At 39.8% G+C, this 12,158-nt stretch overlaps 2 protein-coding genes across 2 annotated transcripts in view; both read left to right on the top strand.

Annotated features, from left to right (window-relative positions):
- The window catches only part of atp8b1 (ATPase phospholipid transporting 8B1), a 29,337-nt gene extending 22,134 nt beyond the window's left edge, over positions 1-7,203 (top strand). Inside the window, exons 25-30 of the mRNA XM_046374574.1 lie at positions 81-304; positions 2,889-2,972; positions 3,112-3,357; positions 3,728-3,866; positions 4,359-4,489; positions 5,353-7,203. Of these exons, the coding sequence (XP_046230530.1) occupies positions 81-304; positions 2,889-2,972; positions 3,112-3,357; positions 3,728-3,866; positions 4,359-4,489; positions 5,353-5,586 (1,058 nt within the window). The 3' untranslated portion in view covers positions 5,587-7,203. The remainder of the gene's footprint in view (positions 1-80; positions 305-2,888; positions 2,973-3,111; positions 3,358-3,727; positions 3,867-4,358; positions 4,490-5,352) is intronic.
- A 1,437-nt stretch (positions 7,204-8,640) lies between these two features.
- LOC124051759 (tripartite motif-containing protein 29-like) lies at positions 8,641-9,950 on the top strand. The gene is given in 3 exon segments (XM_046375412.1): positions 8,641-9,566; positions 9,569-9,742; positions 9,745-9,950. Coding segments are annotated over 3 exon segments (828 nt in total). The 5' UTR covers positions 8,641-9,103; the 3' UTR covers positions 9,936-9,950.
- The last annotated feature ends 2,208 nt before the right edge of the window (positions 9,951-12,158 follow it).

Genomic DNA, 12,158 nt, shown 5'->3' with positions numbered 1-12,158 from the left:
AAAGGAAAGATTTCGTTTCGAATGTGATGTGCATTCCTGTGACCTGCTCTTACCTTCGTCCCTGTCCTCTCTGCCTCCAGCTGCAGACATCGGTGTTGGTATCAGTGGTCAGGAGGGCATGCAGGCAGTCATGTCCAGCGACTATGCTTTTGCTCAGTTTCGTTATCTAGAGCGCCTCCTGCTGGTGCATGGACGTTGGTCATACATCCGAATGTGCAAGTTCCTACGTTTCTTCTTCTTCAAGAACTTCGCCTTCACACTGGTCCACTTCTGGTACTCCTTCTTCAGCGGATACTCCTCACAGGTTAGTAGCATTTGTCCTGATCAAGTGTATGTGACTAATGATTCAAGTCGTGATCTCAGGCCTATTTAGTCCAGATATTTAGATTTTTCTAAAGTGTCCCCCCCATACACACATTTAATGTGCACCTGTAAGTGCATATTAAATGTGTGTATGGAGGGGACACTAAAATCAGTAGAATTCATCCTTGAGAACCTAATTTCATGGCAATCTGGACTTCAAGATAATAAAATTTTGCAAAATAATCTTAAAGATCCACTTACCGTATTTTCCGCACTATAAGGCGCACCTAAAAGCCTTAAATTTTCTCAAAAGCCGACAGTGCGCCTTATAATCCGATGCGCCTTATCTATGGATCAATATTGGTCAATCGTGGCTACCGTAGTCAGGGGGCGTGGCCGAAGTAACAGATTTAAGCGCACTGTGGATAAAACGAGAGCACATACGGTGAATGTTCGCACCACAGGGAATGAGAAGTCGTCCTTCACTGTAGTTCTCGCTTGCCAGGCTAATGGCCAGAAACTACCACCCATGGTTATTTTCAAGAGGAAGACCTTGCCAAAAGACTTTCCAGCCGGCGTCATTATCAAGGCTAACTCGAAGGGATGGATGGACGAAGAAGAGATGAGTGAGTGGCTGAGAGAAATTTACGACGTTAACGAGCCGGGCATGTTGGATGCCGTATTCGCCCAGCTGTTCAATTCGGACACTGAAGAAGAAGAATTCGAGGGATTCGTGGATGAGGAATGAACTGATAAAGTGAGCTTTACGTGTTTCTTTTGTGTGTTCACAACTGAACAAGGTTGGTCATATTGTGAATATGGACAGTAACGTTTGAGCAACATTGAGTTATTGTTAAATGGTTATTGCTTTGCACTATTTCGAGAGTTACTGTATTGTTATTGCACTTACGTCTGAGTTACCGTAACGGTATCAGACTCTTTTACGTGTTTACTGAATCGAGGAAAAATTCCCGTCCACTACGTGATAAAAATGTTGCACTACCTGTTATACCGTGCTGTTGTTAAAAGATAAACTGTGTTGCGAAAATACTACACCGCTGACATTACCTCGGGAAAAATAACACAGCTGTTTATTCATTTTGATAGTGAACGGGGTTGTTATATTGTTATTACTTTGCACTATATAGAGAGTTACTATATTGTTATTGCACTTACGTTTGAGTTACCGTAACGGTATCGGACTGTTTCTTTTACGTGTTTATTGAATCGAGGAAAAGTTCCCGTCCACTACGTGATAAAAATGTTGCACTACCTGTTATACCGTGCTGTTGTTAAAAGATAAACTGTGTCGCGAAAATACTACGTCGCTGACATTACATCGGGAAAAATAATAACACAGCTGTTTATTCATTTTGGGAGTGAACGAAGTTGTCAGAACGCTGGTTTGTATTCTATTAATAAAGTTTGACTGACTTATCTGACTGTTTTGTTGACATTCCCTTTAGCGCAGCTCCATCTAGTGGACGCAAAACGCAACCCGAACCACTGCTGTAGCTTCTATCCTATGCGCCTTATAATGCGGTGCGCCTTATATATGAAAACAGTTTTAAAATAGGCCATTCATTGAAGGTGCGCCTTATAATCCGGTGCGCCTTATAGTGCGGAAAATACGGGTACTTGCTTTTTCTGGAGTTTTCATCTGCATCTCATGGTCTCCAAATTTTTTTGTTAAATTGCCTCAGTTGAGATTATTTTAAGATTATGCTGAGCTATTTCATACTACTCATCATGAATACAAAAATCATCTTTCAATTTCCAATCTCAAAAACATTTTTAAATTAAAAAAAAAAAAAGGTTTTACACCAAATAAAATACATAATGTAAAATCAAGGGAGAAAACTGTTTCATGATCACTTAAGTAACATTTAAGTCACAGCTGTCATTACAAAACACTTGAAGTCTGCTTTTGACATGGTTTACTGTCAATGTAGACTAGACATTGTATTGTTCATTGTGCCACGTTAGGTTATCATCATCATAAATTCTTGCAGTGATTTAGCTGTGAGGTGTGATGCACCCCATCCATTCATAGCTGGCTGTATTTCATGACATACATGCAAAAGTACTGGAACATGCCTTTTTGCTTTTGAACTCAGGCGCAGTATGGGGCTGTTTTTCAGGGTTTGGGCTCAGCCTCTGACTTCCAGTGAAGGGAAATCTTAATGTCTCAGCATACCAAGACATTTTGGACAATGCTATGCTTCCAGCTTGGTGGCAACAGTTTGTTGAAGGCCCTTTTCTATTCCAGCATGACTGTGACCCAATGCACAAAGCAAAGTCCATAAAGACATGTTGGATGAGTTGGTTTGGATGAATTTGACTGGCCCACATAGAGCCCTGACCTCAACTCCATCCAACCTTTGGAGTAAATTGGAATGGAAATGTGCTTCTATTCGTTACCATCACCGAACAGTTGAAGAAGTTTTCAAATAATGACAATATTTTGTTCCCAATGCCCCACATCTGTCACTTTCACCCTTATTGGGCAAATATGCAGCCTCATCCCATTGTACATCAGTTTACTCTTACCACCAGACACTGTATAATTGTTTTCCTGTCTCCAGGTCGCCTATGAAGACTGGTTCATCACACTCTACAATCTCTGTTACAGCAGCTTACCTGTTCTACTAGTTGGACTTCTTGACCAGGTAAAAACAGGGTTTGTCTTAAACGCAAAGAATGATTCTGTATTCTTCTGCTCAGTATGAGAAAGACAAAAGTCCTCCAGAGCTTCACTGATCCCTCCACCTTCTCCTACCCCTCCTCCTTTCCCCCGACTCGCTTCAGGACGTTAACGACAAACTGAGCGTGAAATTTCCCAAGCTCTACCTCCCCGGCCAGAAGGGAACACTGTTCAACTACAGGAACTTTTTCGTTAGCTTGTTCCACGGCATCTTCGTCTCGCTCATCATCTTCTTTATCCCTTACGGAGCCTTTCTTCAGACCATGGGGCAGGATGGAGAAGCCCCCTCAGACTACCAGTCATTTGCCGTCGTCACTGCCTCGTCGCTCATTTTCACTGTCAACCTGCAGGTTAGTCACACATTCAGTCATATTAAAAACTGTTAGATGATAACATGCTGTTATACTAACATTAATGTGCGCAGTTACAATTTAAGATGAGGTTGACTAAGATTTGACATTTTCCTTGGTCATGAATGAAAGTGTATTCAATTTTTTGTGTATTAAATTTTCTTTCTTAAAGTAATTAAATAAAGAAAAAATAGAATACATATCAGTATATGTTCTAAATTCCTGTTTGAGGCACTGGATCAGAAATCTAGAATACATATGATATTGTTGTTGTTTTTTCTAACTTACTAGGTTTAGAAGGTGTGCATGTAATGAATTTGTTTTTTGTCAGTCATGCTGACTTCTGACTTCTCCACCTCTTGTTTGTCAGATTTCTCTGGATACCTCCTACTGGACCTTCGTGAACTGTTTTGCTGTTTTGGGCAGCATAGCCATCTACTTTGGCATCATGTTTGATATCCACAGCGCTGGGATCCACGTCATCTTCCCCTCACAGTTCACCTTTACCGGTCAGTCACCACAGCATAAAATCGTTAGCTGTCTGTATAGCCTCCACTTTGATGCAATCTTTAAAAGCTGCAGATTGTAACATTGATACTGCATGTGTCCTTCAGAGTTTCCTGGGGAACTTACAGCAGTGTCTTTTGTTTTTTAGTCTTTCCAAAACCAAAAAGAAAGTGGAGAAATGCACTTCTGGCATTTTTATCAGCTTATACCTGTTGGGATTTAAAAAGGCCCTGTTCAGATCTGACAAATAAACTGTGAGGGGATGCAACTAGTTTAGGTGATGTTAGCAGTTCCCTTGTTCTCTTAATTGGTTTTGGGAAAATTTAGTAAGCCCAGTCAAACTCAATACCTGAGATTAATGTTTATTTTCAGGAGTTATTTATTAATCCATCTGTATAATATCTGGGACTAGAAACTACATCTTGTTATACAACCCTGTGGTAAAATGATAAAATAAATTAATCTTGAATCCTAAGTATATTTTATGCTTGTAGGCGTTGCATCAAATGCTCTGCGTCAGCCGTACCTGTGGTTAACCATCATCCTGACTGTGGGCATCAGCCTGCTGCCTGTCATCTGCATTCAGTTTCTCCATAAAACCATCTGGCCATCCGTGGGAGACAAGGTGAGGTGAACAATGCTTTAACAGCAGCGTACAGACTTGCTGTTGGGCCTGGCAAATAATGACCAATAAGGACCAATGTGAAAATTATCATTAAAATTATCAATAAGAAAGTATGTACTGTATCTGTAAAACAAACAAACAAACAAAAAACAAGGTAGATGGTTATGGTGGTAGTAACAGCAGTACCTGATACACACATCCACAATCTAAGCTTTTTTTTTAATAATAAAAAATTTATAGTGTCTTATAAGGCATTCATAATTCTTTATGACTACACTCATAAGCACACATAATCCTTTCTGATTCACATCAACAGTCATGAAATATTGTTGATTTAAAATGAATTATAAGAACAAAGGGGATATGAGATGTTTTTTTTTTTCTATTGGGTGGAAGTTCTATCTGGCTTACCAGCAATTACCAAATCCAACAACATTTTAAGACTGGGCGCTTCCTGTGTCTCAAGATGCATTACATTTATACTTTTGATAATTTGTGCTTATATTGTTGAAATGGAATATAAGAAACTTTAAAAAAGTCCACAGTATGTACACAGTACATGTGGGAGGAATATCACTCACCATTTTCCATCATCCATTATGGTTAAAATTCCCAAATAATTACATTGTCAAAACCAGACATGGCTGAAAGCTGTCAAAAAAGTTCTTTTGTGACTTCTTGTGTAACTGTATGCTTTACAGTTTCTCAAATTAGAAGCATCAGATCAAGTCGTGGACAGGATTAGAATACAAGTCTAATAGTTTAATTCGACTTCAATTTAATTGAGTTATACAACTTTGTAATGAAATTGTCATGAAATATAATTAGCTATAATAGAATTAACTGTGTATCTCATTCACCAGGTCCAGAGAAACAGGAAGAAGTATGAGTTGGAAATGCAAGAAGAGGAGAAGAAAAAGCCGTCCGCCTTCCAGCGTGGCAGGCGTTCCCGCCGCTCCGCCTACGCCTTCTCTCACTCTCGTGGCTATGCTGACCTCATTGCATCTGGACGGAGCATTCGGCGGCGCCCAGCAGGCCGTGGCACACCACAGGAAAGCATCAGGGAGGTACCTCACAGAGAGGCTGAAAATGTGTGATTGGAGCTGAGCAGGAGCTTGAGCAGAACCGTAGTCAGATGGGGTGTAAATATTTGGGAAAGTGCAAGGAGCACTTAGTTTATCTTCCTTGTCATCTATGGAGTCGCTGCTAAAATGGTCAAGATCAGGAACTCTGCACAGAAGCAGCAGCCCGGTTGGAGTTTAGGTGGATCTCTTCCTTTGGAGTTCTGAAGTGCCTGAAAAGGTACTGAAGTGCCTGAAAAAGCAGGCGCTCCTAAAGTCACTCATGTTTTACAAGTGAAATGAGTGGCTTGGTTTACCACCAGCATTAACCTGATCTGCTGAAATGAAGTGCCACTGAATGTGTTTGTGCTCCAGTCTGTCTGGTCCTGACTCCACTGCCTTTAGTTCCTCTTCTATGCACAGACTCTTTGATGAAAATAAAGCAGAAAAAAAAGCTCACCGAAGACACAACCGCCGTTACTGGGGTTTGAGGTCATACAGTGACTGTGTGACTGACAATGTTGTTTAACTCAGGATTTTAAAAATGAAAGTCTTATTTTTTTAGTTGGTTTGTCCCTGCTCACTGCTGCTGTGGGTGAATATGAAGCCATAATGTTGTTTAACATGATGCTTTTTGACATCCACAGTTTTATCCCCACATCTACAGAGCACTTGATATGTTTAGTGTTTAATTAAAATGATAAAATGCATATTTGGCCAATTTGTCCGTTAGATACTTGAAATCAGGCTGCAACTACTGTTTTTATTTCTGTCTGTTGAGATGAAATTACAGACATTCTCCTTCATATTAAAAAAGGGACTAAAACTAAACATGTCAAGGGTATCCTCTTTTAATGTTTTATTATGAATAATGCTAGGATGTTACTATGCCACAGTATGCAAAGTGGTCAGATGTTATAAAGTGTGTCTTAATTTAAAAATAAGTTGTGAATAAGTGCTGTATCAAGTGTCCTTACTGATGGGTGTTGTAGTCAGAGATTTGAGAGACTATGACTTGTTTTCAGCCTTCAGATCTTTTTAAAACCCTCTTTCAAAGCTGGATCCTAATATTTGTCCTCTTACTTTTGTCCGTTTTTTTAAAATATATTTCTAAGGTGCTGTAAACACTTTTGCCGTCTTACTTTCTTTCTAACAGCAGTGTCACAATTTCTTTTCTAGTTAAGGAATGATATTAAAGTGCTCCATACTTCTAATGGGTAAAGAAACACAGCTAGGAGGTCTTGGTTTATCTTCATTTGATGATGTCTTTGTAGTTTGTTCTTCTGTTAATTTTTGTGACTTCTTCTAAATCACACGTTCATTAAGTGGTGAAAAAAATCTTGAGGATTTTCTATGTGTATCACTGGTTGTTTACAACAAACCCAAAGATATTTGTGTTTCTCCAGTACTTTAATCACATTTAGGATATACGCTAAACAGTGCTAAGCCAAAACTGACCTATTTCTGTTCTGTCACTGTATTCCCTTCATGTTAGTGTTACTGTATGCACATAATGTCTTATTATTGAATGAGTGGAGGCAGTAGATGAGGACTGCTGTTGATTGTACCAGCAACAGTTTGATCTCTGTCATCTGATGGTATTTTATCAAGTGGTTGTTAATTAAAGCCAAGGGCACATTTAGCAATCTGAAATGAGTGTTGATTTTATTGTGGACATCTGTGTTGGAAGCTACTTACTAGTGGAGTTTTATAACATGTACATAAGTATTCACACCCTGTGATCAAGAAATGATGTTGAAGCCCCTTTGGCAGCAATTACAGCCTCAAGTCTTTTTGAGTATGATCCTATAAACTTGGCACACTTATTTTTGTGCAGTTTCTCCCACTCTTCAATGCAGAACCTCTCAAGCTCCATCAGGTTGGATGGGGAGTGTTGGTGCATAGCCATTTTCAGATCTCTCCAGAGAAGCTCAATAGGGTTCAAGTCTGGGCTCTGGCTGGGCCACTCAACATTCACAGAGTTGTCCTGAAGCCACTCCTTTGTGATGTTGGCTGTATGCTTAAGGTCATTATCCCATTGGAAGATAAACCTTCACCCCAGTCTGAGGTCCATCATACTTCCAAACTTGTCCCACCTATGGATTATGGAGGCTGCTTTGCTCTTTGGGACCTTTGATGCAGCAGAAATCTGTCTGTGCCTCAACAATCCTGTCTCAGAGTTCTACAGACAACTCCTCTGACTTCATGGCTTGGCTTGTGCTCTGACATGCATTGTCAACTGTGAGGGCTTATATAGACTGGGGTGTGCCTTTCCAAATCATGTCCAATCAGCTGAACTTACCACAGGTGGACTCAACTCAAGTTGTAGAAACCTCTGAAGGATGATCAGTGGAAACAGGAGGCACCTGAGCTCAATTCTGAGTGCCATGGCAAAGGGTGTGAATACTTATTGTTTTTCATTTTTAATACATTTGCAAAAAATTCAAGCAAACTTGTTTCACTTTGTCATTATGAGGTATTTTGTGTAGAATTTTGAGGGATAAATTTAATTTCATCTATTTTGGAATGAGACTGTAACATAACAAAATGTGGAAAAAGCGATGCGGTGTGAATGCTTTCCAGATGCACTGTAACTGTAGAAACAGCTGTAGGTCCCATTGACCTTCACCAATTAACTTCATGGATTTCTTTATCTAAACCAAGAACAGGTCTCTTAAAACCCATCCTAATGAAGCGATTGTTGAGTGATTGTTCAATGTACAACTTCAATAGAAAGAAATCCCAAGAATGTGGTGCATGGGCTTCAATTTATTTTGTAACTTCTGAAATCAAGTAGGGTCAAAGATAAACATACACCCACATTGATTATTAATTCTGTGATGCTTTAGCACAGCTAATATTTAGTTAAAACTCCCTTGGTAATCTTTACCTTCACCAGATGCGTTTGGTGGCCATCAACAAGTTTCTGGTAATAATTGCAGTTGCATATTTGACCACTCTTCTTGACAGAATTAGTAAAGATCGGTCAAATTATCTGGTTTCCTGGCCTGGCACAAAATTTCAATAAGGTTTAGCTCAGGACTTTGAGAAAGTCAGTCCAAAACTTTAATGTAATGTAATAGTTTCTTGACAGCGGATAGTGACACACTTCCATCAGCTTCGTGGCATGCATGTGCCTTAGTGGTTCTTGAGTTCTTCATGACCATTTGAAATAATTTCCTCTGAGCTGAGGGTGACAGTTTGGGATTTATTCCAGATGTTGACAAAGTGGCTTCTCTATGCCTTGTACTTACATACAATGTTTGAACTGTTGATCTTGGAACCTGTAGTTGTTTAGAAATAGCTCCAAGAGACATTCCTGACTTTTGTAAATATTATTTCTTAGATCTGCACTGATCTCTTTGGATGTCCTGAATGTGCTGTGTGTATGTCAGTGAACGCTGACTAACTTTTATTGTGACACACGGGTGTAGTCAGTGATTGTTAACAGAAAGTTTAAAGTTAAGAGGCCTTGGCAAGTTAAAAGACATTTTGAAACTTTGAGCACCACAGAGTTAATAACCAGTGTGGGTGTACGTATAATTTTGATCCTATGTTGAAATCTGGGAGAAAGCTGAAAGCTGTCAAGTCCTGTCTACAGTGTCTGGTTTCTTATTGTGACCAACACCTTCAGCCTCACTATGAATCCCCTGCCTTTGAAAAACACAAGCTGGTCAACCCCTCCAAGAGGCTTCAGGAAAATATCTGCTCTCATCATGGTAAAATGATGAAGATTTTCTGTCACACTGATCAGCAATGTATCTGTTATCTCTGCTCCATGGATGAGCATAAAGACCACCACACAGTCTTAGCATCAGCAGAAAGGAGTGAGAGGCAGCGAGAGCTCGGGATAAATCGCCAAAACATCCAGCAGAAAATCCAGGACAGAGAGAAAGAAGTGAAGCTGCTTCAGCGGGAGGTGGAGGCCATCAATAGCTCTGCTGATAAAGCAGTGAAGGACAATGAGAAGATCTTTACTGAACAAGTTCTTCTCATCAAGACAAGAAGCTCTGATGTGAGATTAGATCCCAGCAGGAAACTAAAGTGAGTAAAGTCAAGGAACTTCAGGAGAAGTTGGAGCAGGAGATCACTAATCTGAGCCAGAAAGACACTGATCTTAAGAAAGTCTCACACACAGATGACCACATCCAGTTTCTACACAATTACCCCTTTCCGTCAAATCACACCGACTCTGAATCTCCAGCATCGATATCCGCCCTCTGCAGTACTTTCAGGATGTGACTGCAGCTGTGTCAGAAGCCAGAGGTAAACTACAGGACGTTCTTGGTGATTTATGGACAAAGATCTCACAGACAGGGACTGGAGTGAATGTTTTACTTCAACAAGCTACTGGGAGGGAGAGTGGAGTAGAGTCGTTTCAATAGCTGTTGTGTACAAGGATCTTTGTATCCAAGGTATTCAAAGCAGATTTGGAAATGACAAGTGACAAGTCCTGGGCTCTAGAGTGTTTCAACAACACTTGTGAATTCAGACATAACAGTATTAGCACTGTTATCTCAGGCCCTCAGTCCTCCAGAGTAGGAGTGTACCTGGATCACAGTGCAGGCATTCTGTCCTTCTACAGCATCTCTGAGACCATGACTCTGTTACACAAGGTCCAGACCACATTCACTCAGCCGCTCTTTGCTGAGCTTGGAGTTTATAATCGATCCAGAACTGAGTTGTGTGAGTTAAGGTAGACAGGAATTACTGCAGTTTTTTTCTATTGTTCTCTTTGCTATGGCACTGTTGTCTTTGCTCAACTATTTATTTAGATATGCACTTTATTCACACAAAATTCAAACAAACATGAGAATACACAATACATATGCGACATCATAAGACAAGACGGTTACACTTTCCATGAAGACCACATCTGTAGGAGCAGTTATAGTGTATTATGATGAATCATAATTGTGACTTATGATGAATCATAATTTCAAGTGTCTTGCAAACTCTTTTGACTTCATCTAAACTATGAGTTGATATAGGGGGCTTATAATTCATTATGACTACGCTCACCTATATACACTTTTACAATCAGCTGTACTAAGGACTCATTGTATCCTCTAATACACACAGTATCACAAGTTATCACTGTATGTGTTAATTAAAGTCAAGTACATATTGATGCATCTGTAATAATGCAGCTCCATCATAAAGTTTTATTGTTGGTGGTCAGTAAAGTGTTTTCATGCATTTAAAATAGTCTGTGCTGCTTCACAGGTGATTGTTATCATACCGAACCTTACCTTACTTTCTTTAGTTGCATTCATTTCTTTTAAAAATGAATGTGATAGAAATATAGATTTCATTATGTGCTACACATAATAAACAAAAGTATACACACTGAATTTTTGGATTTGATTTGAATTATATAGGCAAAACTATAAAAGTACAGCATCAGAAATTGGGCGATAATTCAATAAAAATGTTGGATTTGCCCGCCAATGGAATAAAATTAGTCATTCATTTTTCATTTTTCTCTATTCGAACAAAGATGGTAACCAGAAGTGGTATATCAGAGTACTCATTCAAATATTTTATTATGACATGAATACATCAATACTTTTTCATTATGAGATTATGAGGACATAGAAGCACAGAAGTCGTTTTTAAGGATCATAATATAGAAGTGTCTCTTATTGCAAGGCACTAATTCAGAATACATGTAAATCATGTTTGTGTCCTTAGACTGTAAACACTGAACATTCAGTGTATTCTAGAGACCTGCAGTAGTGTATATTTTTGAGAAAGCAGTATTGTTTGGAGCCTCTGGGTGTCAGTGTAGGACTGTCTCTCTCTCTCTCTCTCTCTGTGCTCTGATTAATTTCTGACTTAGTGTGTAGTTCAGCTGCGATAACAGGGGGTGACAGCTCTCATGGAACCGAAACATCTGAACAGGGTTCACCACTCATATTTTTTCATTTATTCCTGCATGATCATCAGCAGTTTAAGGATTGTTCAGCACTTAGCTGGAAAAAACTGGAGAAAACCCAAGCATGCACAGGGAGAACATGCAGACTGGGATTCGAAGCTGGAACCCTCTTGCCGTGAGGCCACAGCGCTAACCACTGAACCCCCATGCAGCCAACTCCATAAATTACCTCTATGTAACCTACTTAAGTCATGTACATTATATAGACTAAAGTATTCGGGGTTAGTCTGTCAGGAGTTGTGCTCAGCCCCTTACTTACAGTGAAGGGAAATCTTAATGCTATGTTTTCAACTTTGTGGCAACAGTTTGTAGAAGACCCTTTTCTATTCTACCAGCATGACTGTGTCCCAGTGCACAAAGCAAAGTCCATAAAGACATGGCTGGATGAGTTTGATGTGGAAGAACTTGACTGGCCTGCACAGAGTCCTGAGCTCAACCCCACTGAACACCTTTGGGATGACCTGGAGCGGAGATTGCAAGCCAGGCCTTTTCATTCAACATCAGTGTCTGACCTCACAAATGCTCTACTGCATAAATGGTCAAAAATTCCCACAGAATCACTCCAAAATCTTGTGGAAAGCCTTCCCAGAAGAGTGGAAGCTGTTACAGCTGCAAAGGCGGGCTCATAATGTCTATGTATTTAGAACATGGTGTAATGATCAGACGTCCC

The sequence above is a fragment of the Scatophagus argus genome, chromosome 20, assembly GCF_020382885.2.
Source record: "Scatophagus argus isolate fScaArg1 chromosome 20, fScaArg1.pri, whole genome shotgun sequence".
Classification (NCBI taxonomy): domain Eukaryota; kingdom Metazoa; phylum Chordata; class Actinopteri; family Scatophagidae; genus Scatophagus; species Scatophagus argus.
The sequence above is the reverse complement of the archived record's forward strand: the minus strand, read 5'-3'. Positions and strand labels throughout refer to the sequence as shown.